Genomic DNA, 27694 nt, shown 5'->3' with positions numbered 1-27694 from the left:
TATTACAGCCTGTGCTCCAGCTTGAGACAGGGATCTGTTTGCAGCTTGGGATGCTAAAATAAGGCATAGAGAGGCTTTTTTCCTACCCAAGCTATCAAAAAGTTCCATTAATTGTTACTTCACCATAACAGTACATGGTATTTCATTTGGTACCTCACTGGGTTTTGAGAGCTCCCTGCCCCCGATGTATGTATCTCTACTCCCCTCCTGGGAAGCCCCCCTCTCTTTCCTGAGAAGTGGAAGCTGCAAATGCCATAGCACCATCTGGCTGCAGCAGAAAAATGTTCCTTTCTGCAGCAACTAGGCTGATGCCCCAAGTCCTCACTCTGCATCTGAGCAGACCTTTCCTGTAGCTGCTCTTCCTGGCCATATCTCCATCTCCACTCCTGGAATTCAAAGGCACAGCCAAAAGCCACAGACCTTTTTATGACTTGTTGTACAAATGTGATAAACGGCTGCTTAGAAAACATCTCCCCTATGCTGCTCCTCATATGCTCTTTGCATGCATTTTAATAAGCTAATGATTGGGAATCGTTAAGTAGCTGTCTTGACTTGTTTAACTTGATAGCCACAGATATTTTGCTAAGCTGATGCGGGATTTATGTCTCAATAATGCAATAATGTTTGGTAAGCATTGCCGTTCCAGGTAGATTTATGTCCCATCAGCAATCAGAGAGGGATTTATAGGGCCCATCAGAGGTAGGGTTACAGGAGGTGCTGTCTGAGACGCCTTGAGAGCACTGTGTCTTACTGCTTGAGGGCGATTCCTTGGAGAGACCGTGTCTTGGGGCCTTGTAGCCTGCTGACATATTGCCCCGCCGATGTTTTTCATTAATAAAACTAAACAAGAGGACCAAGGGAGCTGCCTGGTGATGGAAAGCGTTTTGTAACATGCTTCCTTTCTTCCAGCTTTGTGACGGGCAAGGAAGGGCAGTGGGGAACCCACTGCATCCCAGCTCCCAGGAGAGAGGCCATCCCCATGACTAGCTCGTGCATTCTCTGGGAAGGTGTCAGTTGTGACCATGCTGGTGCCCCTCACAGAGTCGCAACCCTGGAGAGCGTGGAGGCAGGAGCAGGATGCCCGAAGCAGGGATGAAGCCCAGGAGGCAGCAGTGGAGCTACAGGACACCCACTTCCAAGCAATGGAGAAGGATGGTGTCTCCCAGTCACACTCCAAACCAAACATTACACAACACTGCCCTTTTAAGCGCAAGCCGTACGAGTTAGGACAAGCTGTGTTACAAACAGTCATAAATCCAGCACTGCAGGTGGCTTTGCAGAGCAGTCCAGGTATGACAGATCCTCTGTGACTGGGCTTTCCCAGGGGACACTGGCTAGGAAACAAATCCTCATCTCCAGCAAGTTCATGAGATCTTTCTCTCTGCTGGGATACCCTACTTACTGATTTTTGACTGCAAGAGGTCTGACCGATATCTTTACTATTTCCCTGCCAGAAATCAAGTGAAAGAAAACCTGGAAAATATAAGGGAGAGGAAAAAAAATTATATTTTTTTTCCTTTGTTTAGGAGAGCTGGAAAACCCACGTAGACTTCTTAAAGTGCGTTGTGCAATAGACCTGCGAGAGGCTCAGTCGCACCCCAGGACATAAGCTCTGGAGCATCACTTTTCCTTGAGTCACACAGCCAATGCACTTCCCAAGACAAATTTCTTTGGGTTGAAATTATTCCCTCCTGGGTCTTGGCCTAGATACACATCATCAGCAAGATTCACACGATTAGAATAACTAATGAAGTGATTAGTTTTGCAAGAAGCAGGTGCTGGAGTGAAAAACAAGGCTCCAGAGCAGAGTGTTGGAGCTGTTGAGCTGAAGGACCACGACGCTGGGAGCTGCATCACCTTTGCTTTCCAGTTCTCGTGGTGACAGAATAAAACGGGTCAGGTTTGATGAGAATTAAACTAGCTTTAGGTGTTGTTTCACTCCTAGCAGTTATTAGGACAAATTCCGTCTTTACATCTGCAAACAACTGCACTGACTTTCTTGTTAACGAAGCAGCATCATGGCTTGTTCAGCTTCATCAAGAGGAGATGAGGAAATGCTTTGGCTGCTCCGCTCAGCAGCCCTTTGGCTTGAGGGTAGCGTTTACTTATTGCAGAACTGTCCAGATACCCAGGTATCCTTCAACTAGATCCTCCACTGAGCTGCCAGAGCTCAGCTGGGATGAAAGAAACCTGTTGTATGGCTGGATACATCCATACAACCTCAGGATGGATACATCCAATCCCGAGATGCTGAGAGATGGAGTGGAGCAACTTGCACCACCTAGGAACCAACAAAAAAAAGTGGGAGGGTATAAAAATGTTTAAAATCTCCTTCCTTGCTGGCCAGTCCTTGCTCAGCTGCTGTGAGCAGGCTCTGGCATCAGAAGGAGCCGTCACTCCCTGGGTTAGCAAGCCAGCACGCCACGCTTTGAAAGCCCGCTCCCTCCAGCTCATCGTTAACATGGGAATTGCCATTAATCACTGAGCGTACATTTCCCTGTTACTCATTCATATGGAGACACGGATGACCACGCTGCCATCCTGGCCAGCCCACCAGCATCTTCAAGCTTTGTTTTTGTAATGACCCGTACCTTGAAGATATCCCAGGAAAAACAAGCATAGGCAGAGTCACCCGGTGTCAAATAAACCATGAATGTTATAATTCATTGAAATTGTGACGTTTGAGTACATATGAGTTTTGCAGGGGCTTTCACATTTTCAGTCTTCTCTTGAAAGATTTTTGGATTTGGTTGTTCAGTGTATTTTTTGGCCAGGAAAACCAATTTTTTTTTCTATTCTAAACAATTCCCTCCAAGTATTTTTTTTCTCCCTCTTTTTTTTTTTTTTTAAACTAGGAAAGGTGAACAAAAAACAAGGAGAGAAAACAACTTTTCAGCCACGCAAATATGAACTCGCCCTCCCTCCCTTTCAAAAAATGAACATGTGGGACAAAAGGCCCCAGTGCACCAGCTGGGTGCAGGGACAGCAGGGCTCCTCCTGGCTCTCTCCAATGGAGTCCCCCAGCCCTTGCACGGTCCCAGCCTCAATACACAGCTGACCCTCACTCCAGGCTCTGCTCACACTCACCCCATCTGTCCGCAGGACCTACCTCCTCTCCATCCCTTTCTCCTTCCTTTCCCTTCTTCCCTTTGCTGCCCCAGCAGAGCTGTGCTATCTGTTAATGTTTGATGATTAAAAAAGCAGGTAGGGTGGGTGGCCAGTTGGGACAGCAGAGCTGGGACCCTCAGAGGGCAACCACAGGCGTATTATCAGTGCTGGGGGGTCTGAGTTGGAGGCAGCATCATAACTCCATTGCAGGTTCACATGGAAATCATCCCCCACACAGCAACAGGAGGCACGTGCCTGTGCTGTGCTGTAAATGCACTGCTGAGGGATGCCCACACTGGCTGGTGTCCTTGGTCCAGGTCCCGCCAGAGCTCCTGCAGGCAGGGTGGGAACCTGCAGGAGAGAAGACATGCAAATCAAACCAACCACATCAAATCTCACCATCGTTATCCCGATTCTCACACCTACAACCGTAACGCTGCGTGTGCACTAACACAGTGCAAGCAAATACTAATTGCATGCATGCAGCACATGCAACACACATTCTCCAAACACATATTTTTGGGCACAGACACCTTCCCATTACTGTCCAGCACGTGCTTCCCCCTGTTGGTTTCAATAATGCCAACGCATGCAAAACGAGTTTGAGGTTACACACATACAGCAGTGCCATCTCCTCAAAGGAGCCGAGTTGGACCCACCTTTGCATGCACAGCTTCCTCAGGTGGCGTGCTGGGGGTACGCACGCATGGCTGAGGGGGCACAGTCACACTTATACCCTCCCTGTGCCACCCCAGTCCCCTGTGCTGGGACACTGGGGGCTGAGGATTGACCACAGCATGAATGCTCTACCAGGGCTCCCATTCAGCAGGAGAAGCGAACCTCCTGGCACCATTAGTGATCTACAATGTGGGTTTTTTTAATTAGGAAAATAGTAACTTTGCTGACTTTTCTGTTCTAATCCTGTTCTGTTCTCAGTAACGGCTCTTATTGTAATAAACAGCATCGTAGCCCGGACTCGAAGGCTAATGACTGTTGATGGGAAATATTTTGTTTCATAACAGTGGCCGCAGCCAGCAAAGCACATGAGAACATTTTTTCAGGAACATGGAAGATGCTATTTTTAACTGTTCTCCCCCATATTTATGGTGCTTGGAGGAAAGATGCGCCAGTTTAAACATGTTGCAGCAATATGCATTGTTTAACTCCGTCTGTGCCATGGAGAGAGGGCGTGCAGAAGTCCCAGTCTGGTGGCTGGGCGGTTGGATGACCATGCTCATTGTAGGCCAGTTTCCCTGCTGTCCATCCATCTACAGCTTTACAGCACCCAACCACCAAGACTATCACTATCAGGACATGACACAGTACTCTGTGCCCTGACACCCAGCCCCAAAATGTGCATTTTGGGGCTGGCTTTGGGCCAGCAGCAGGGCAAGAGCAGGGTCTGGTTGCTCCAAGCACTGCAGACATCCAGAGAGGGACATGAGAGCCTGGGCAAAGCAAGAGGTGACTGGCGAGGACAGTCACCATGTGGGTGCAAGTTGGGTATCACCCAAAGCATTCCCCACTGTATTGGCATCCTTCCAGCTGCACTGGGATGGTCCTTCCCCGAGCAAGGACCAGATCCCATGCCCACCATCTTTCCCACCTTGCCTCCTCTGGGATTATGAAGCCCCATTTAGCATCATGGCTTCCATTCCTTAGCACAGCACAGATTCACCAAAAAAGCCAGACCTGCCGAGGCTGGAGAGGCCCTGCTGTGAGGCTCCAGGTAGGTCTAAGAGCTCCCAGCCTGGGCACCAGAGACATTACAAACCCAACAGCATTAACACAGACAGAAGCGGCGTTTAAGCACCTAGTCAGTTGAAATCATGTTCCTCCATGTCCAACAAAAATACGGTTCTTAATAGTCATGGAGCTAAGTGGAGTCACCCAGAGTTATGATTTCCTTTCAACAGATCTTTCATCTTCAGGCTGTCACTTTCACTCAGGCCACGATTAAAACAATAAACCCCGGCAAAGCCACCCTGCCCCCCCGTCAACAGCTGCTTCTCCTCCACACGCCACAATGGGAGCCATTCATCACCAAAAAGAGGGAAGGGAAATTAAAGACATATTATTATCGTCATCATAATCATCATTATTATTATTATTCAGAGCTGCCATGTTTGTCCAGCAAGCTCTCCTTAGGAAAGCAAGGGTGGCCGCAGCTGCCCCCTGGAGATGTTGGTGGAGGAGGGAGAAGTTGCCCTACAGTGTAAGGGATGTTACTGCTGCATGTGCTCAACACCTCTAGGACTTTCATCTCTGGTCTCACGTGACAGGTAAGTCATTATATTGGAGGGAATCCTGCTGTTTCCCTCTGAAAACCTTCTTGGACATTTGTATTCCATCATTGAAACCCCTCCTTGACAAACAGCTTGCAAAGGGAAAAAAAAATAATCAAGAATCACGCACTGCAAAAATAACCAAGAAGTGTATCGCTGTAACTCCTGGTCCTGGTCCCCGTGACCTTGGGCAGCCCGTTTGCCCAGGTTTCTGCTCTTCCCACCCTGTGTCTCAACCTGGATGGCACCGTGGGGTCCTCGTGGCCTTAAAAAAGCTGGTGGCTGACAGGGGAGGAGCAGGCACCCAGGTTGTCCTCCGAACCTGCAACATAGTGTTGTCTGTGCACACAATTATTGTAGAGATGATGGGCAAGACCCAGGCACCTGGGCTGATGGCAGGGCTCACTGCAGTCAGAGGAGACACCTAGAACTAGCCCGTGGCAGAGATGCCAGGGAAAACAGCCTATGTCCTGCCAAGCTCAGGATGTGAAGTGTCCTGCTCGGACATTTCACTTGGGCCACAAAGACACGCATTGCAGAAATGCAACAGTTTTCTTGGAGTTTGTTTTCCAAAGGCTCAACATGTTCCACTTCAGTAAGGCTGGAAAATCTATCGTGTCAGCGATCCTGCCATGCCTGCACATATTTGCATTTTCCTTGCAGTATTTTTAGAGATTTCCACTCCTCTGCCTGATTTGGGATGAAGTCAAATATGTGAAGTCTTGGAAGCTGCCACAGGAAAAGAAACCATTTTTCAACCAGCTTTAGATACAGCCTTCGGCCACGGCGATAAATCTTCTGCCATCCTGGAGAGCTGCACTCGCCTCCCAGATAAGGGCCTGACATGGTCCAGAAGGTCTTTGTCCCTCTGCCAGCCCTGGGAAGCGCTGCCGTCCCACCCCTTTGAGGATGGGCTGAACCATCCCACAAGAGGCTGCTTCTTTGATGGGCTGCAACAGCAAGAGAGGGCATGTGGCAGAGCTCCCTGGCTCCTTGTTCCATCCAGCTCTCCCGAGCCAGATGAGTGGAGAGCTCAGCTATCTCCCCGTTCTCCATCAGCTCTCCTCCAGGATATCCCTGTTCCCCAAGGGTCCTGTATCTACAAGACTCACATCTTGTTGCTGAGGCAGGGGAAGAAACGATGGGTTTGGCTTGGAAGAAGCTCAGTTCCCAGCTCTGCTGAAGACCAGCCTCAGCTCAGCCACATTGACCCATGCACCCATTGAAGACTCCCCAGCATGGCTCCTCCAGGAACCATTTCCATCTGCACTGCTGCAACTGCCAGACAGTTTTGTGGGGTGCAGTCCCACGGGCAAAGCACCTGCTGTGGGACTCGCCTCCTCCCACCATGGGACAGACCTGGTTCATCCCCAAGGTTGAATATGGACCTTTCTAGTCTGCACCAAGCAACGCTCCCCAGGCAGGACAGCGCTCACCTGTGTTTGCTTTCCTGTGGAGGAGGACACCCTTCACTGTCTTCATACCCCTCGTAGCAGGGGATGAAGCACGCTCTGGAGCTGCGTTAACCCTGCCTTTGCTTCTAGTTTGACCCTAGTCCATGCATGGTACCAGGCCAGTCCCAAATCTGCACATCTGCTAGAGGGAAAGCCACCACATCAGCTCAGCAGCGTTATGAGAACCCACCTCAGAAGCATGGCGTGACCTTTCCTGCCTGGGGACAGTCTTTGCTGGAGCAGCCACCATAGCAGCCCCGTGGGGGGGATGGGAGGAAGGAGCAGTGGGAAACCCATACATCCCACGCTCACCTGGAGGAAAGCTCACCACCTCCTCTGCTCATTGGCGTTGGCCATGGAGGAGCGCTCATCTCCTTTGCACGCATCAGCTTTTTGGGCAAGTGGGACTGGTCTCACTGCCAAGCCCAGGGGCAGCCCAGCCACTGAAAACGGGGTGCTTTGTGGTGTTTCAGGATGCGTTTATAGCGTGGCTAATTTTAGCACCTCCCATTTGCAAGAAGGGCTCCACCCGGCCCTGCGCGGAAACCACCTCTGGGCTGGAAACCAGCAGCTGTGAGACAACATCTGGCATCGCTCGGACAGGCAGAGGCAGGAAGCAAAGGAAAACAGCATCTGTCCGAGGCTGCCGAGGGACTCCAGCTAGACAGAGAGCCGAATTTGGCCAAGACGCTGGAAAGAGTAACTCTAATCTTAAAGTTATTTCAGAAAAAAAAAAAAAAAAAAAAAGACACACTGTAAGATGCTTGTTGCTGTTTGGCATCCTTCAGCCTGCTGTTAACTCCCACCACATCTCTCCTTGTCATGACACAGAGATGTCGATCCCCCTGCCCCACCAAAGTCATTTTGACTTCATTGTCAGAACTGGAGACCTTGGGGGTCCATCCCAGCATCACCCTGAGGACCCCAGCACATGGGCTGGGAGGCTGGAGGGGAGCACAGGGCCAGGTCCAGCCATCTCCTAGCTCCATCCTGAGAGGGGACAATCATTAATTTCTCAACTTCATTTAAAAATCAATACCTAGTTCTTGGATGATGTGACAACCTTGCCAGGGTTCCCCCACTTGGCACTCTGATCCCAGCAGCCCCACAGATGCCCTCTTGCCCCACAGCAGACACAAGGAGGATAGAAGAAGGTTTGGGCACAGCATATGGTTCTCTCCTGCCCTTCAAAAGTGATCACTCACCTGCCTGCCTTCCCAAAGATTTTTGGGTATTTTTGGTAAGACCTAGCTTCTGAACAGCCTTGGGTGCACACCATGTGTAAACCACCTGCTGCTAGGAAATGCAGGTGCTCCAGGTCCACAAAAGGAGCTGGGGTTTCCCCACTCCCTTTATTCTGCTGAATTTTGCCACTTCACATGATTTCATCACATTTACTGAACAGGCAGAGACACACAGAATAACCCACTTGAGCCACACTTGGCTAGAATAGATAAAAAGCTAGCATTAGAAAGGTGCATTAGACAGAAAAAGAACTGGTCAGGAAGCTGCAAGGGTCAAGAAGTGGAGCCCAGAAGTGGTGCTAAGCCCCAAACCCAGGCTGCAGAGACCCAACCGAACCACTGGGCAGCAGCTCCTGCTCACCTGGGATCTCGCTGCAGGGGCAGAAGCAGGGAAGAGTGAGCAGAGAAGCCCCCACAAGCAAACTCCCAGGCATGGAGACACCCAGTGGCTTTCCACAAACAGGGCGATGTGGGTGAGGGGCAGCAGATGCCCAATGTGCTGTGGTGGTTTAAAAGCTAGAGCTGGTTTAAGAGCAATAGGGGTATTTCCATGGATGATTTTTAGGCTGCAGGGGTCCGAGCCACTCAAGCTCCTTTGAAAACCTTTGCCCCAAAGTCTCAGGTGCATGTAGTTTACAAGTTAAAGTACAGAGGGGGATTCTTTAGGGATAAGATGAGCAGGTGGTTAAGTAATTGCCAGCAAGAGAAAGCAGAGACCCTACAGAGCACTGCTGGGCACTACCCTAGTGCCAGGCTGCCCAGCCCTGGCCACAGGTTCCAGATTTTTCCTCTTCCTCCCATTTGCACAACTGTGGATGAAGGGCTGAGCAGCCTCCTGGACAGACAGCACTGTCCAAAAACTTGTTTGGCACATTTATTGTGTGTTTTCCTACAATCGCAGAGCTCTACAGCTACACAACTGTTCTCCATTTCACTGATGTTTTAAGCACCTTCCCCTTTCCTACCAGGACGGAGCAGAGGGAGGGCAGGGTTGTGGGCCAGCCTCTGCCTCGGATAAAACAACAACCTCTGCAAAACCTCAGGGCCAGCTCCAACCCCCTGTGAAGCTGGAAAGCCTATGCTCCCACTTCTCACAGCCCTCCAACCCCTCTGCACTTCCAGCCTCCCAGCCCCACCACTCCATCCCATCCAGCCCTACTGCAGGGCAGGTTAGGCAATGTGGGTTTTCCAGGGAGTCAGGAAGCCCTCATCCGGGGTTAAAATCACATTTGGGTTTGTGTTTTTTTTTTTTTTTTTTAATTAAGGACCCAGAGCAGCTGGGAACTACTTGATCTGCTTTGCAAGTCTCAGTCGTCTAAGCCACAAACAGCCTCCTCTTCCCTACTGGGATCAGGAAGAAAACCCTCCATGGGAACAGCCAGGACATCTCTCCAGGACAGACGGGGAGTCTGGCAGGCAGCTGCAGGGATTAGGTGCACCACTTTGAAGTATTCCTGGAAGCAGCAAGGGTTGGTGCTGAGAAAGTCAGGAGGGTGAAGGGCCCCCATGGTTTCACCTGGCAGGGCCAGATCCTTCCAGCACACTGCAAAGGGCAAGTCCAAAGCCATGCCAAAGTCTGGGGAAAGATGCAATCCAGGGACCTGTGTTGCCCAGGGCTGGGGGAGGCTCTGTGCTCAGCATGGCCAGAGAAGCAGTGCTGGCAGGACTTCAGTTTCTGGTTTTCTAGGAGAGCCCATCCAGGTGGGTGCAAGCAGCAGCCACCGGTCAGAGAGCTGGACCTAGGAAGGGACCAGCTGTGCCACCGAAAAGGGAGGTTTCCAGGGGCATGGTGTGATTTGGGACCAGCACCTCTTCTTCAGCATCACCTCAGCTGCTGGGGCTCAGGCTCTCTGAACTAAGAGAAAACCACCCCCAGGAGAGGATCAAGGACTTGCCCTAACACAAGTCTCTCATCATTCCCATGGCTGTTGGGTTCTTACTGGGAGGACACCTCGGTTAAGAAGCCTCATGTTCAGCCCCTGCATCCACATTTGTCATTAAGAATTTCCAGCTGAAAATTATCCAACACCTGTTATGATCAGAGTAAGAGGGGCTGGATCTCCTCCTCCTGAGCCCAAAGAGAGTTGGGACGAAGATAAGCAGCATTGCTCATTGTCAGCAAGTGACAGCAAGCAGGAGAACTGGCTTTCCTAGAGAGATGAAGCCCAACTGAATTAGGTATCTACTCCCATTGCGGGGAGAAATACTACATGGGTCTAACATATGGTCAGATGTTCAGGAGATACCTGCAGAAGCAGCATGTGGCAGCCTCTATGTGCAGGGAGGCTGCCACACGCTGCTTCTGTCATAGCTTTCACTGGTCCTGCTGGGAAATCCAGGCCAAACTGGGAGCTGGAGCTCCACAGAGTGGTAATTCCTGGTGCATTGGTGACTGGCAGCCATCGGGTGAGGAGCCACAGCACAGCAGCGCTAGGTGGGGAGATGGAAACCTGCCCACAGAGAGCTCAGATGAGCCGGCTGCAGGTCTGGATGGACATCTGAGGCTCGTTTCAACTCAGTCCAAACCACTCCAGTCTCAAAGTCAACTTGGAAGCTACGCTGTTTGCAAGTCTACTTCTTCTGGCAACCAAGAAATAATAAGAGGCCGATACTATTATTTCAGCTTCAGAGGGGTGAATAATCAGCTTTGCAAAGAATGCAAGCTTGGCTGACTGCTGAGGGCTTTGCAGAAATACCCATCGCCCTTTAGCGGGGTCTTTCTGGGGACTGGGCTGCTGAAATTTAGCTGCCCTTGGGTCCAGGCTGGTTAACAACCCTAGCACACTGTCCATGGAGGGTAAAAAGCCAGAGCACCAGGGAAACAGGAGGCCAACCCCAACACGCTTGAGATCCCCAACATTTGGCTCAAATTTGAATGAGTGACTCAGAGACCGAGAAGGGAACGTGGAGAAAACCAGCATTCCCAGGTCCCCAGCATCCCCCCCCCCCCCGCCCCGCCTCCCCAACAGCTCCCAGCAGAGACCTTCTCTCTGAAGCACAACTCACCAGCCCCAGCCCGGTTTGGTGTGTTCCCAGGGCACAAACTCTTCCCCAGCACCTGCCCCACCTCTACTTTAATAGCCTGCACTAATTAGCCCCCATGAGCCTCTGAGCTCCTCCTGAACATCTCCCTTGCTTTGCAGTGGAGCATTTTCCCTGCTGAGCCCACCTTTTCTTGCTCCTCGCACAGGTGGTGGGATCAACCCTTTTCCTCTCCTAACTTGTTGCTTTCCTTTCTCCCATCCCTCACAGCTGGTCAGCCACCCCCAGCACCCACATAGGGATGTCCAGCCCTCCCTCCCTTCTCCTCTCTGAAGGGAGAACCCCCTGACCCACTTTCAGCCCCGTGCTGGTGTCTCACCAGCCTGGTAGGATGTATGGAGCTGGGGGCAAAACCATCTCTTTCAGGAGAAGTCTTTGTGGATGCTTCCTGCCTTATGTTGCTGCTGAACTTGTGTGTAGCTGCCTAGGCTGACAAAAGGGTCCTGTGGCAGGCAGGGGTCTGCACACAGCATCTGTCTGCTTGGCTCACTGGCCCCTGTCTCTGCTGGGGTCCCTCTGGCACCCCCCGACTGGCTGCATAGCAGCCCCAGGGTAAGCCTGCTGGGCAGGTAGCCCTGAGCCCCATTCTGCTGGCCCCAGTCCCCCTCCCCCCCCCAAGGCTCCAGCATGTCCCCAGCCCCAGCCAACGCTATAGGACACCTCAGGGCAGTGACACATACGTGGCAGCTTATAGAAAGGATTGGGGAGTCTTTTCCCCCTTTTATTGAAAATGATCATTTCTATTCTAGTGCAAACACTTTACATTTTACATCACAAAGCAAAAGATAATTTACAGGATACACGTCCATCTGGGAACCCCTCCCGTGGCTACATGCGTCAAGCTCCACCAGCCTCATCAATCATCCATCCCTGTCATGCTCAAAAATCCCACTCAGAGGAAATCGGGTACCTATATCTGCATCAAGAAGGGGGGGAGCTGAGAAAACAGCGTTCCTGCAGAGCAGGCGAGAAGAATGTGCCTCAAGACCATTTTCTCCCCTGAATGGTACCCAAACTTAGTGATAACCAGGGTAACCATGGCAACTTCCTACTGCTGCAACTGAAAGTCTACTAAAAACCTGGAGAATTCCATGCTTTCAGGATAAGGCTCTTAATCTGCACATATATTTACATGGTTCAATAAAATACAGATTAAACATACAGGATCATAAAATTTTGCTTTGGCTTGATGGACAACACTACCTGTTGGCTGTGGCCCTCAGCAATTAAGAAACAAACAACAAAACCTGTCCAATTCATCCGGCTGGTCTCCATTTAGGAAATCCATGTAAATGAAGCAAATATTGTCTTGGATGCTCTGGTTTGCATCTTGATGTCACCCAGCTGAAAGGTGATGTAAAGGTCTCACCTGGACTGAGAACAGCCTGGTCAGCTGTGATGGCAATCCCAAGTGAGCAGGCCAACCCAAGGCAAAACCCAACTAGAACTGGAAGTGCAAAAGCTGACAACACCTTCCCGCAGGAGCAGCCCCGTGCAAGTCAACTCAGTTCCTCACACAAAGAAAATGAGGAGGGTGAACAAGAGTTTGCGCAGGCATCTATGTGAGCCCCTTCATGGAAACACCATGGTATGGGGATAGGGATGGGTATCCCGGTCCACAGATGGATAACGGGGTACCAGGAGCTTCATGCTCTCTGAACTGTCCCCTTGCTATCTTCAGAAATGGGTGCCTGTACACAGACACCAAAGGAAGTGGCTCAAGGTGATTTTTCTACCGCAGAAAAGGTGAGAAAAGACTGGGGGGAAGCCACAGACCACCAAGATGCTGAAGGAAACAGCTGAAACCTGCAGGGTGGCCACTGGGGCAGCCCCAGGCCACCACGGGGGAGTTTGTTCAGGCTGCTGGTGCTGCTGGGACATTGATGGATCGTGGAGGAGGGCAGCAAGGCAAGGAGAGGGGAGAGCACTGGGCTAAGGCACGCAATGACCAGTTCACCCTCTGAGTAACGTTACATTGCACTGGGTCCTTTTTCTTTCTGGTTGTGCAGGACATGTTCTTCAACAGTTTCTGTTTGCATAGGCACAGGAACCAAGGGTGAGTTTCTAAGTGAAGGCTGAGATTTCCAATGTGATCGCTTGGCTCTAGGAGCTGGAACCACACTACTCATGACAGAAATATTTTGGTTTCGAGACGTTAGCTTCTCCAGACTACTGAAGGAAAGGCCAAAAAAAGGGGATCAAACAGAATGTTACGGATTTTTTAAAACATGGTGCTTGTCCAGCCTCACTTCCCCTGCTGGTGTTCTGTCCGCAAGCATAATCTGCGACTTTTAGCTTTTTGTCCTGGTCACAATTAGATTTCCTTTTTTTTTTTTTTTTCCTCCCCCCCCCCCACCTCAAAAATATCCATACAGGGAGAAAAAGAATTCCTGCAGCGACACACAATCACAAGCACAACTTACACCAGTTTGGATTTGAGGCTTTTTCCCCAGTGTTAGCTCAAATACTTTGGCTGGATTTCCATTCCTCCTCTGCCAGTTTAATTTTCACCTTCACTGTAAAGAGATCCATTTCTCTTTTCCTGCACAACACCGCTTTAGACTAGCAAAGCCCGCTGTCAGACATCTACATGTGCCCAGCGTGTCTGCAGCAAACACCAAGGAGGAGACCTAACCCACTGTACCAGAAGTATCCAGCTTGTAACTGAGCTTTGCTCTCCTTCCCTTATGGTCCAGCCTGGACCACGGAGTAGTTCCGCTACCTTCAGTGGGACTATTCCATGGCAAAGTCCCACTCGGTTTGGGCAGATCTCCTGTGCAAACACTATTTGCCATAAACAAGCCCCCTCCTCCCCCCACATTTGAAAGAGGCAGGCATCATCAGCAACATGAAAGATCCTTATTTCCTCAGGATGCTTACATAGAAGAAACCTCTTTTGGGTTGTATCTCCTCTGCTCTTCATGGATAAAAGGCAATTAGGTCCTAATCAGCTCTCCAGACCCCAGGGGGAGGGCAGCAGGGAGGGAGAGCGCAGGAGAGTGGTTAAAGTGACATGACAAGTCTCATCGGGCAGTTTTATGGGACCTGGGGGGAGATACAGTCTTTGTGTGAGATGCTCCTGCTGGGACACTACCTGTCTTCAGAGGGGCCGGCAGAGACTTTCCTTGGTGATGTCCTCGTGTGTTCCCAAGAGCCACATGAACCTATCTGACTGGGGAGGAGATTCTCGTCTCACTCTATGAAGCTGCAAATGCCCATGGGGAAAATCTGCAAAGGAGCCTGGCTCCCTCCAGTGCCACTTCTTTGGGGCTCCTCTCGGGAAGGTGCGAGCTGGCCATTTCAAGCCTTGCTGGAGGCTACTGGGAAAAGCCCTGACAAGGGTGAGAGAGGCTGCGGCTGCAATTTCAACGCATGGCTCCAGGAACCTGGATGCAGCACAAACATCCCAAACATTTTCAATGGATTTTATTTTGTTTAATAAAAAACACCAACCAAGCTTGCATGTATTATCTTATATATATAAATATATACAGTATATATAAAACAAATGCATCTGGACAACGCCTTTCCCTGTGGCGCAAACTGTAAGGCATGGAAAGGAGTGTCCTAACAGTCCTATTCTTGGCACTACAGAGCGACACCCCCCCCACCCCCCCCCAACTACGCCTCCCCTGCTCACACACCCACGTTGGCTTTTCTCTCTTCTTTGGCTTTTCGAGGCAGCAGTGCCAGGAATACTCAAGAAAGCAATGAAGCGCTGCGAAGCCCAAGGTGGTCTTCCTCACATCTCGGACTGGTAAGAGGCAACCCCAGCAGGATGACCCCATCGCGTTGCATTAACGGGCTTCTCATGGACTAGCAGTAACGGCGCTGCCTCTGTGGCACAAGGGACTGGAGGGACAAAGGGTCAGGTGGATACAACGGAAAGCGGTGACCAAACAACTTCTTCTTCTAGGGTGAGCAGGGGCAGGGGGGAGAGGAGCAAGCTTTGCATCTCAGCATGATGGTAGGTGGGACACGTCCTCAGGCTGAGATCGGCAGAGGTTTCTTTTTGCAGTCCCATACAAAAATGGAAACCCAACAAGGGTGAGACTGTCCTTTACTGAAGAAGCTCGTAGTATATTGAGCAGAAGCAATAAACCTGACAATAACAAGAAAAAAAAATGGTGGCATTATCCCAAAAGGAAGGAGGAACCTTGTCACTCACGAGCGGTTCAGTTTGCTCCCAGTTTGGTCCCCATGTTCAGTTCTGGATTAGGGTTGGCTTTTTTTCTTCTTTTTTTTTTTTTTTTTTTTTTTTTTTGTGTGTGGTTTTTTTTGTTTGGTTTTTTTTTGGTTTTTTTTTTCTTTTCTTTCAGCACAAACAAGTTGCGAAGCAGGACGGGTGCTGTTGTATTTTCTCCTTCTGCAAGGCAGCTGCCTCCAGTCGTTAATTGACTGTGGGCACTTGATTCCTCTGTAAACTATATTCTTTTGCCTTCAGTCTCAGGTTGGCAATACTGTTGGCCATATTCATGCCCTGCGCTGGGCTGGTGTTGGTACACGTGGCAGAGTAGGTGGCCATGGCGCTGTGGGATGGAAAGAGAGAAACATCACATCAGGTGTGGTCTTCACACCATGCAGAGAGCAGATGTGCATCGCAGCGAGGTTACACCCTGGGGTTTCCATACGTGCGGGACCTACTACTTATGTGAGCAGGGAATTAGCACTACTTTTTATTTAACAATGCTGTAAATCTCTCTGCTGCAGTTCGGTTACTCAGGGATATCCAATGCCAAAGCTGGTTGATGTCAATAGGAAAATTTCCATTTCCTATTTTCTAACCCAAAAGGTTTACAGTGAGGTCAGGTTGCCCAGCCTGCTCGTTAGACCATTGTCCTTAAAAGTATTCCCACTGGAAGCAATGTCTTTTTGATGAGAGCAATTGCTGGTTTTATGGCTTGCGAAATCACGTCACTTCTGAAACACATGTTACATTAAAGAAACACTCTGGGAAAAACCCATTTCAACAATTGTGATGCTTTTTGCTTTCAGCCTTTTGGAATGAAAATTTCCACATTTTTTTCCCTCAGAACTTCAGCTGATCATAAAGAACATGCCCTAAAGGCTGAGGGAAAAAAACCAAACCAAAACATCTTTTCTCCCTTCAAATCATGACTTTATTCATGAAAACCATTACTTTTGACAGCGGAAGCTGAACAAAGATCTCTGAGTCCTTTCCCATCCTACCAAAGACTTGCAAATCTGCTTTCCAGACTGCTATAAAATTTGCTTAACCCACGTGTCCCAGCCTTCTGCGAAAAGCAACCCCCCACCCCAAAACCCAGCAAACTACCTGACCTGTTGCATTTCCTATACATATATATATTCCTATATATGTGGGTCCACAGATCAAAACCACTTGAAAAACACCGCATGAACTAGAGACATGCATTTAATGCAGCCAGCGCATTCAGGAGGAGGAAACCACAGATGCTTTCCTGGAGGTGAGCTCAGGTCTGCTGCTGACCCTTTCCACCTGCCTGCCTGGGGGGCTCACACCTGAGGCTCTGGGAAACACTCTCCTCCATCCACAGCCCAAGAAAGAAGATAGCTTGGTTGCTTTTTACTTTTCTTCTTTTTTTTTTTTTAATTTCTTCCAGTGCCAGACCGTGGGCATGCACGTTCACCCCAAAGCGCTGGGGGAATCTCTGACTTCGTACTGCAGAGCTGACTTGCCGAGAGTTTAAACACAACCCAGTGCTGTCTGAGCCCTCAGCCTCTGGGAGATACAGACCAGGTAATACTAGTGGGTCCCCTTCGAGCCCAGATGAGTCCTATTTCTCACTTTAAAATCAGGGGAAATAACTTTTTCAGGAAGGAGTTGTCATCTTTGCATCAGGACCGGTAGAAACACAGCAGCTTACACACACAGAAAGGACGGGTAAAAGGACACCCATCCAGGGAAAAGCACCGCAGGTCTCCCCAGGAGGGCAAGCATTCAGGACACTTTGGGAATCTCTAACAGCTACTGGAAGGACACAGAGGATGGACGCTAAAAGACACACATCTAAATACAGGCTCCACCCTGCCCAACTTGGGGTGCATCGGCTGGAGTTCACCAGGGTCCAGGACGCAACGGATGGATCAACATGCCTGGAGCCCTCCCCAGCTGGCCCTGCACCCCCCAAAGTCCCCTCTCCATGGTTGGGTTGGTGACTTTACCCTCTCCTCCCTCCTAAGTCAGCAGCAATGCGAGAAGCCAAATACTGCCTGCAGCAGCATTGCAAAGTTACACAAAGTGTAGAGTTGGGGGCTATTTAAGCTTCCACAGGGTCATCACCCCCCTGTTTCTGTGCTGCTAGAAATTAGAAGTGCCTCAAGGATACTGCAGGTAAGATAAAACAGCAATTTTCAGTCTTGGGTCTAAACTGTCCCCATTCAAAACCAGACTGCTGCCCAAGACTGGTGTAAAACTGCAGGGAGCCTCCTGCTCTCAGCCCCCAGAGCTGGGGGGAAAACGCCTGTCGCCCAGTGAAATCTCTGCTAAACTGAAAATCTCCTGAAACGCTCTTCTTTAGCCAGTTATCCTACAAGGAGCAGCGTGTGAGAAGGCTGGCTCCAAACATCGGTATAGCCGAGGGCTGCTCCAGAGGGTCTCCGGGGTCTAACAAGGGTTGAAGTCACCCTGCTGTCCCCTCCCTCCGCCCCGCTCAGGCACAATCTCCTTCCCCTGCTCAGCTGCCTGCTTTCACGGAACAGAGGAACATCATGTTTCTGAGGCCGAAAATCCTTCTTTCAAATATGGTTTTCAGTGGCCCATGGAGTCAAAGGTTGTTGGAGTGGGAAGTGCAGGCTGACAGCGCAACTGCTAGTCTTGTTTTCTTAGGAACCTAGGGTAAAAAATGTCTAAGCCAAACATTTCAACTTCAAAAAATAACAGTATCTACTCGGCTATCTGTGTGACACAGATCTGTAAATAGTTTTGGTTGACCTGTGGCTGAATATATTTGGAGAATAAACACACGGATTGAAAACCTTCCCCAGATCTAAGAGCAAAACCAGCACCAGCCACACAGCACTGGACGTGGCTCTCCGCCCGCGCCCGGACCAGCTGCTCACCGGGGGCTGCTGCGGCAGCGCGGGGGAGATGGGCAGGGGGCACAGGACCATGCAAACACTCTGCACGGCTCTTTCGCCAGGAGTCCAAGACTTTGATAACTCTGCTCAGTTCAAAGCTTTAATGTGGCTGCGACAACCTGGCCCAAGAGCCTGTTAAGGTGAATGCGATTGCTAAGAGATGATTAGAAAGCCTGGGGAGTGTAAAGTGCCTGAGGGTCCTGGAGCACCCCGCATTGCAGGAACCAGCTGCTCTGCTCCTCTGCCAGTGTCTCCTACCCCTCTGCAGGGCAGTGGGAGGGTGACAGTCCCTCCTGGATGGCGTGTCAGCCAGTGGGGACTGCTGTAAGCTGCAAATGTCTTTGCTGAAATGTCTTGGCTTAAGACAAGAGGAAGATATCAAGACAGCGAGGAGGCATCTTCGCACCATGGAGAGGCACAGCCAGGTCTGGACCTCGGAGGAGGGGGTGGGAGGAAAATCCCTAAGTCTTTCCCTTCTTGCTCTCCTAGTTCGCACAACCCAGATGCTTTGGGCTTCTTGTCGCCCAGTGTGGCCCCAGACAGCCCTTCCCAGTGTGCCCCTGGAAGTTACCTTTGCAGGGTCTTCTCCTAGAAGCCGTTATGAAGCCCCTCGTGTAAACAACATCTTGGGAGGGACGATCTATTTTTAAAAGTGTGAGAGGCAGAAATAAGCCATGAGCATTCGGCAGGGATCTAGACTGTGACCAGAGCAGTCTCAGCAGAGAGGGGAAGGACCTGCGTTTCCCTCCCCTGAACTCCCCACCCAGGCTCCTCCCTGGGATGCTACACCAAGGAGCACTTCAGAGAGGAAGCCTTAACCCCAAAAGGGGAATTTTGCAAGACAGCCATCCTCAGATAAAATCCAAAGGAAAAGGGCCATCAAACTGGTGGTCATCAGAAACATAATTTTCAGTACCTGGAGTGGGTGAGTACCCTGGAGCTACAGGGCAGATGAGGAGGACCCCATGGCACTGAAGCGACAACCTATCAGAAGGCTATGAGTGTGCAGACCTAACCGTGCAAGCAATGTTTGGGGTGCAAGAAGGGGGTCAAGGTAACTGAGGAAAAGAGGTCCTGGGTATGGTGTGGCTCCTGGAAGCCAGTGGAAAGCTAGCTGTGACCAAGCCAGAACAGGAAGAAATCCAGCCGAAGGCTCCAAGGTCCTGACCAACAATGAAGCCACTGTGCTAAAAAATGCCCACCAACCTCATTTTTAACTGCCTACAAGCCAGCTGGCTCCCCACAAACCAGCACATCCTGTGGATCTTGCATCCACACCCAGTTCCTGCTGGGCTGTGGATGGCACAGAGGAGGACAGGGAAGCCTGCAACATGCATGGACGTCCCAGATCCTTTGAGCAGGCTGGGGTTGGTTGCCACATCTGCACTTCTTTCCTGCCAGCCCTTAAAGCAGTGCTGGCCACAGGAGGTGGCCACCGAACACCAGCCTGCCACCCAGAGACACTGGTCCTTACTGCGGGCAAGGCACAGCACAACGGCACGGCTCGTTTGCACACACGCTTGTGCTCCAGCAGCTAGAAAGAAATTGCTGAGGGAGGGATGGGGAGCAACAGGCATGGAGCGAGTTCCCAGCCCTTCCTTGCATCCCAACCAGTGACAGCCAAGGGACAGCCACGGAACTCCCTCTTCTGGCCACTGTGTGGTGGCTGAGCCTCCCCAAGCGCTCTGCCGTCACCTCCCATGGATCTGTGTCCCGCGGAAAGGCTTCTTCCTTGCTTTAAACTGGATGCACTCGGGAAGCAAGTGCAGCCCCTTCCGTTTCCATCTATTTCTACCTGATCCTCTTTCCAAAATTCCTGAATTGCAGAGAGAGACGACCAAAAAAGAACTCGCAACCTCCCAGGGAGCCGGCTGCCAGAAAGCCACGATGATGCTCAACCAAGCCCCCCTTGCAAGCCTGGCCGTGGATGGAGTGGGATGGGAACAGGTAAGGAAAACCAGTGGGGTGGTCAACCTGCTGTATCCTCCAGTTGTCCCAGGTGAATACAAATAGCCCACGTGTCTGAGGGCTGCTCTCCGACTGCTCTGTGCTACGCCAGGAACTGGTCGGCCCCAGAGGGGTTATTCACGCACCTGTAAGGCGAGGCGGTACCCCAGGAGAGATAGTCGGTGGGTCTCGGAGCTGGGCGAGGTACTATGGGCTGCTCCACTGCGGTCACGTCCCCTGAGTAGGATTTGAGCAGAGAGGCATTCTTGCTGGCCAGCATCGCCCTCTCGTTCCGGCGAAACTTGGCTCTCCGGTTCTGGAACCACACCTGGGGTGGGAAGCACACAGACACACCAACCATCGCAACCAGCTCTGCTGCGGCACTCACTCTTCCACCACACCACCTCTGCATGCTGGCCAAGACGGGACTCTGTAAAAGCAGGCTGCTCTGGCACGCCTGTCACTGGAAACTCTAACAAGACAGCCCGTATGTTTGTGCTGATAAAGCCCTCACAGGAGGAACTAGTTCGGTGAGGTCCCTGTGGGACCAGGTCTGTCCTGTGCTGTAGGCACGTCTGTTCCATGGTCTGCTTTGACCTGCAGAAGGTGCAGGCTTGCAAGCTAAGAGCTGAGCAGCTCAAGATAACGTGAGCAGCCTGAGCACAGGACATCCAACACCTTGGCCTTGAACAAACCATACAAACACGTTTGACCAGGCAGCTGGCAAGTATGGTGGCAGGTCAGTCCTCCTCAGGGCATGGCATGAATACGTGACCCAGAGGCTTGGTGACCCTAGCGTGCCATGGCAGACCTCGAAGATTTCTGCTGCCATACAGGAACGGCCCGATGACCCCCCCCAGGTGAGATCTGTCTAGATACATGCCATGGTGATTACCTGAACTCGGGCTTCAGTGAGGTTGACTCTGCGTGCAAGGTCTTCCCGTACAAAGGCATCGGGGTAGTGTGTCCTCTCAAAGACCCTCTCTAGTGCCTGGAGCTGGCTGCTGTTGAAGGTAGTCCTGTTCCTTCTCTGCTTTCTTTTCTTCTTTTCTTCTGAGTTCAGCTGATCATCTAGAAGAGACAATTGAAGATGTGAAAGGCTAGAAAGCTAAGAGCCCGCAGCGATGGGGTGAATAACCTCAACGGTTTCAAGGTGGGAAGGGCTTAGGAAGGGGCTTGCACAACTTAAACACCACACCTTAACCGCACCGCATTAGTCCCCACATAAGAAGGAGGTGGAAAGCGCATCAACCCCAAGCATTTATTTCCCAGCTTAACTGTGTAAGACTGGTACCAGCTCTCTCAAGCTACCCGACGCTTCCTTACCTCTAAAAACCAAAAAAAAGTCCGAAATGCATCTCCTCATTCCTGATCATCCCAGAAACCTTTTCTGACCATAAAGAATTATGGTTAGATGTTTCTAACCCTGTTATCTCCGCTTCAGACTTCCAAGGAATGCCCTTAGTAGGGCATAACACAGCCCTCTGGGATGAGCACAATCCTGCGCCAGCTCTTACTGTGAGAAAGGGTGCCTGTCTCCGAGTAAGGAAAGCGCAAGGAAGCAGCTATTACTCTGGGCTTGAGTACAGCCAAGGTAATGCTGTTCTCAGTATGTAGCTCCACTTGGCTTAAATGACAGCTGCATTCTCCTATCCTCCCCGCATCCAGACCGAGAGGCGTCAATTCGGGCAGAGAAGGGGATCTGTAAACAAAGAGGTGTCAGACAGTGGAAACGAAGCATGACTGATACGAGCCTGATACACTTGTATGCTTGCAAGCCAAGGACATGGGAACACAGTCAGGCTACATGGATAGCATTGCAATTGGGAAGCAAGAACCCAATAAAAGAGAGACTGAGCATCAGCAGGTTGGATACCGTTGACTGAAGCACAGCTGTGCACTCACCAGCACCCCCCTTGCCTTGCCCAGGCCAGCAAGGCGGTGAGCAACAAACTGTGCACCCCACAGGAGCGCATATTACGTTGTGCCTGGTTTGTACTTATTCCAGCAACAAAGCAGCACATCAGACGGAGTCATGTGTACCACTGCTGGCTGTGCCCACAGTCACTGGAGCAACATCGGTGCTATTGACTATCATCAACTATGAAATGGCTTTTCTTAGCAAAGCTGCTCTGCACCATCTCTCCTTTTTCCAGCGCTGCTGCACATGCCAATGTAGCAGCAGTGATGGAGCTATTGATGCATGGGTGCTCGCAGGTATTGGCAAGCACCTGCCAGTTTTGGGTTTGAACACTCTTTATTAGGACAAGCTGGAGGCCGCGACACTGCTTTTACTTCTACCCCACCTGTACTGAAGTACATTCGCTCGTCACCCCAGCCACAGCCCAGCGAACACTTCAGTCACCGTGGGAAGCCCCGGCAAAGGAAGGGAAGAGCCAGGCACCAGCCTGCCAGGGTCGAGGCCACCACTGCCTCCGTAGAACAGGGCTGGTACGCCATCGCCTTCCACTCCTCCCTCTTCCAGTGCTCCAGTACGTCTGGGGTCCCACCAAAACCACCAAGGCTTCTCATGCAGCCCCAGCCTTCAGCACTGCCAAGTGCACCAGGCAGAGCCCCAGGTGGGCAATGTCAGCGTGGTCCCACTGTCTTACGTGGAACAACAGTGGTTACATCTGAGAGGATCTGAGCCAATATACAAGTCAGTATGCATTAAAATACATTGATCATTGCATCTATAAAAATGCATGTGCTAGCAAATTATATTTTAAGTTAATCACCATGCACCTTGGCCCTGGTGTTGAGTCCATGGGCTTGACCTGCTACATACAGTTGCTGAATATCCCCTCAACAGTCCTTGCTTTTGCCATCTACAAATATGACAGCTCCCCTCATCCCCCTGTTCTCGAGGGGGCATGTAAGGCACCGGGAGAAGCTGACAAGGAAATTAAAGTCTATGGTTGTTGTTCTCACCACCTGTTTGTGTTTCTTTTCACAGCCCATCTGCTAGCAGTTACTGCACCTGAACGCCTTTGGAGCAGGGCCCATCCGTTTGGGAACAAAAGGACATTCCTCTGAAATTAAAGCAGGTTTTTCAAATTCCTGCAGGTTTACAGCTCTTCCATCTCCAACCCTTCCCCAACAGCCTGACAGTCCCCAGCAGACTCCATTCCAGCCTGGGGATTCCTGGGTGCAAAAAGACATTCTCGGTCTTCCTGTGTCTGAGAGGAACCGTTTGGAGACCCATTTTTAACAAGCCCACTGAATCGTAAAGCTGAGCTGGGAAGGGACTGGCAGAGGCAGGAACGTGCCTGAAAAACAAACGTGTGCAAGAGTCCCAGGGCATTAAAACAAGGTTACAGGCGAATCTGTCCTGCTTGGGTGGCGGGAGGCGAAGCAGAGCCACAGAGGGATGGGATTTAACTGCTGCTTGTTACACCACACGTGTGTTTCTACCTGCTGGGGGGTTTAGCGCTCTCACAGGGTCCGTCCCTCACAAAGAAGCAGTGAAGTCCTGCACATTCCTCTCCCGACTCATCATCAAAGCCTTCACAGAAAGGGTCAGCGACTTCCCCCGGCTCTACTTGCAAGCTCCGGTGTAGTTGCGCTGCCATGCACCATGCACCACAGCAAACAGCACTGAACGCGCCTCGGGCACGATCATCCCTCGGAACGGCACAGACACGGCGAGGCCAACATCAACATGAGTGTTCAGCCACCTTCTGAGTTATCCATTCAATGCTGTTTTCTGATCTAAACCCTGCCTACGTGGATGGGACGAACAAATCAATAAAAGCCTTTGGGACACCTCCGGAAACCCCTCCAGGGCTTTTAAGCATCAGTTCCTGCCCAGAAGACAACACCCGGCTGGAGAGAGCACAAGCCCAACACTTTCAGGCTGTTGCTCAGACCCTGCGTGACAGTTACACATGAGGAAGGGTGAGCACATCACTCTGGGGAGCAAGAAGAAGGGCCAAAGCTTGTAAAACACTGGAGAACAAGAATGCCTCCTGCCAAGCACGTTAACACAACTTGCCTGGTTTCCTCCCAGTGTAAAGCGAGACACCGGTGATTCACAGCTCACCTCGTAATTACTGGACCCAAAAATAGCAAGGCCAAGGAATGGAAAGTCGCAGGCAGTGGCCGTGTTGCAGTGACTCATGGTCGGGTCACGGCTGGCTAACGCACCTACAGCACCGGCTGGCACGGAGCGGGGACGTGAGTCACCCCCTTTTTCCAGGACATGGCTGGATGCAGGTGTCGACCTGTAACGGGGGGGGGTGCGGGGGGTGTGTGTGTCGGGATGCTGGGATCTCCTTTTGCTGCACTTCTGGAACAGCACAGCACAGCTAGATCCAAATGTCTACAGGAGTTACTTGGGTAGCAGGAAAAAAAAAATAAAATAGCCGTATTAGCCCAGAGCACTGCTGGGTTGATCACTTGTTGCGTTTTGCCATGCAGACATGCCATATGTTGATTACAAACTGCTAATGAGGGATTGCAGGCACCTAAACCCCAGATGTCTGCAAATGTCACCTTGCTCACAGCAGTCACTGGCTGCCTTCAACATGTCAGCAGGGTATTCTTTTTTTTTTTTTTTTTTCTTTCCCTTGCCATTATTCTTTTATCAGAAAACAACGCTGAACACTGAAAAATAGTATTTCTAAACAGTGTTGACAGCACTAGTGACTGCAGTCAGCAGAAACTGAGAGAAGAAGAAAACAGCTCTAAAGCTTTTTAGATGGGTCAGAAGTCTTTCATCAACATTTTTTAATCAGAAATATTTTATTACGAGCAGCGTTCTCAAAAGCTGAGCTGCTTGCAAATGCATCCCCTAGAGAGACTGAAACACACGTTCTCCTCTCAGGAACCCGATGCTGGAAAATCTGGGAATTTCATTTCAAATTCCCAACCTTTCATGTTGGGCTGGGGGATTTTGTTTCCTGTTTCCACATTTGCGTTTTCCTGTGTTATTTCTGCATTCACCCATGACACACAAATCCTGCTGTCATACATAAAACGCGCTTCTAGGATGCACCAAAGCATTTTCAATCGCTTCTAAATTATATGAAACATGCCGTTCTTTCCCTTGCTCATCCTGGCTCCTCTCGCAATGAGGCAGATTCACACCCGAAGACTCTCTGACCTATGCTCCCCGCTGCCCAGCGGCTGCTCTGGTGCCTGTGACTATCACCGGGCTACCATCGGACGGCTCTCATTGGGATGCCACATTGAAAATAAAATGCATTATAAAGCAAAACAGAGTTGAGAACTAAACGCCTACTACCTAAAAGTTACAAGGCCAGTGTTTTTTCCACCAGTACTTGCAACCACAACATATTTTGGATTTCCACTTTGCAGGAATGCTTGTGCATACTTGCTTTCATTCCAGGTCAGAACAAAAACTAATTTCCAGATGGGATTGACATTGTGTGGGCAGTTTTGAAAAGTTTTGACCAGTTCCATTAAGTCCAGAACCAGCTAGTATAGTACATTAATTGGATCTGAATTGAAAGTAAGCAATTGGATTTAATTAAGGGAGGGACGGAGACATTTTACCACAATTATCATATACTGTAAGGCAGGAAAGATTTGTCACATCAGTTATATAAACTGCAAACTGAAAAAGGATTCCAGGAAGAAAATAAGGAATCGCACTATAATCACAGACTTCAAAATAAGAAGTTACCGCTGAAGTTTGAACACAGATTAAAGAAAAAACAAGACAAATTATTTCACAGGGAAAAAACCCACAATCTAGAAAGCAAAACCCCAGCAACTAAAAACTCTTAAAATAAAAAAAAAAGATTCTGCAAGCAAAAAAAAAAGAAAGTTTTCTTCAGAGTGGTGGTGAAAGGGAAAAGAACAGAAGGGAGAGGAACAGGCTTTTTAATTGGGTTTAAAGTTAAAATTTAAGAAGTTTGAGTAGAAAGAAATATTTCCGCAGGTCGCCCCTGGCTCCAGGCAGGCTCCTCTCCCCAACATCACCTGTCCACGCAGTTACAACCCTTTGCAGGCTCTTGTTCCAGTTTTATTTCCGCTCTGCTTTGCTTTGATTCATTATATCCCTCCAAAATATTGCAATTCTTTGGGTGCAGGGCAGCTTTGTCAACTTACATCATAAAAAACAAAAACCAAAACCCAGACCCATAAGGTTTAATCAAAGCTAAAACAAGGTGCCAGGAAGGGGAGCAGGAGGCAGGAACGAGGACGTACAAAATCCACTTGATGGCAAAGCCCTGTCCCAACCGATCTGAGTCGGGTCTCCAGTGATTTTCCATTTGTGCGGGATGCTGGAGATGAGCCAGCGCAGGGCAGCCCGGGGGCAGGGTGTCCCATCACCATCACTTGCACAAAGATGGGACCATACCCCATCGGGAAGAGCCAGCAGACACCAACAGCGCTCGATGCCGAGCCCCACCGCAGCAAGATTCACCCTAAACGACACAATCTCAACCTGAAAAGCCACTTTACAGCCTGAAAACATCACTTCAGCAGAAAATGGGGAAAAGCCTCGTACCTCTGTTTTCCCTCAGCTTGTTTTCCATGTCTTTGACCAGGCTGGATGGCCAGGCCCATCGCTGGTTTTGCAGCTTTCCTCCCCGAGCATCGCCTGGAAGGATGCTGCTCCTCCGTGCAGCAGGAACCCATCGCTCAGGAGCATCCTTCATCTTCGCCAGACGCGAGCAGGGACACAAGAGAGGTGAGGGAACCTGCATGGCTAAGATTCTGTGCTCAGGGCTGCCTAAAGTATGTTTCTAAAAGCTCCCAGGAGAGAATGAACTCCAGTTTATACGTATTTCCACGCATAAAAAGTATTTTCAAATGGCAATAAGGTTTAACATCAGGGTACAGAAATGTTAACACGGCGAAGCTGTAGCTACCCTACACCAGACATCATGAATGTAGGCAATATGGAATGAAGATGATACTTAGAAGAAAAATAAATACATTAAGGTAGGACATGCCTATCAAGCCACATACTGAAACTAGCCCTGACAAGCAGCGATGCCAAGCCCAGCTGTACGACCGCGCTAACAGCAGGTTTGTATTTATGATTACAGGTCAGACTATTGGAGATTTCTGAATTATCATTTTTTTCCCATGACACAACATCGGCTGTGCTTTTTTCCTAACCTTCGCTGTTTATTTGTTTGCTTTTTGTGCGCCATCTGTGCACAAGACCTCAAATTATTTCAGTTATACAGAAGGTTCAAGTATCTGAAGTTCCAGTTTTGTTAAGATCACCAGGAACACAGGGGAAAAAAAATTAAATAAATAGAAAACAAAGAAACAGATGCTATACTTCTTCTAAAAGCCTTCACTTTTTATTATCTCAGAAACTAATCAGGTTCAATTTTTGCACATAAAAAATGAGCACAGAACTCCAGACAGGCAATACTGAATTTTTCATATAAAACTCAAGTTTTAATATTAAATGGAAAAGCGTGGGTATTTTCAGCATTACCCATGGGACTATGGCAGATCCTCTCTGAAGCGTCTGCAATGTGGAACCTATCAGGATAATTTTTAGCTGACCGCATACAAACAATTACATATCATTACAGAGCTGTGA

General features: G+C 50.0%; 1 protein-coding gene across 1 annotated transcript in view; it reads right to left on the bottom strand.

Moving 5' to 3' along the window:
• Positions 1–11855: 11855 nt before the first annotated feature.
• Positions 11856–27694, bottom strand: part of PRRX1 (paired related homeobox 1) — a 43141-nt gene continuing 27302 nt past the window's right edge. Inside the window, 3 exon segments of the mRNA XM_055725195.1 lie at positions 11856–15662; positions 20307–20488; positions 21056–21231. Coding sequence (XP_055581170.1) covers positions 15524–15662; positions 20307–20488; positions 21056–21231 — 497 coding nt within the window. The 3' untranslated portion in view covers positions 11856–15523.

The sequence above is a fragment of the Falco cherrug genome, chromosome 12 (assembly GCF_023634085.1).
Source record: "Falco cherrug isolate bFalChe1 chromosome 12, bFalChe1.pri, whole genome shotgun sequence".
Taxonomy (NCBI): domain Eukaryota; kingdom Metazoa; phylum Chordata; class Aves; order Falconiformes; family Falconidae; genus Falco; species Falco cherrug.
This window is presented reverse-complemented; position numbering and strand designations above follow the sequence as displayed.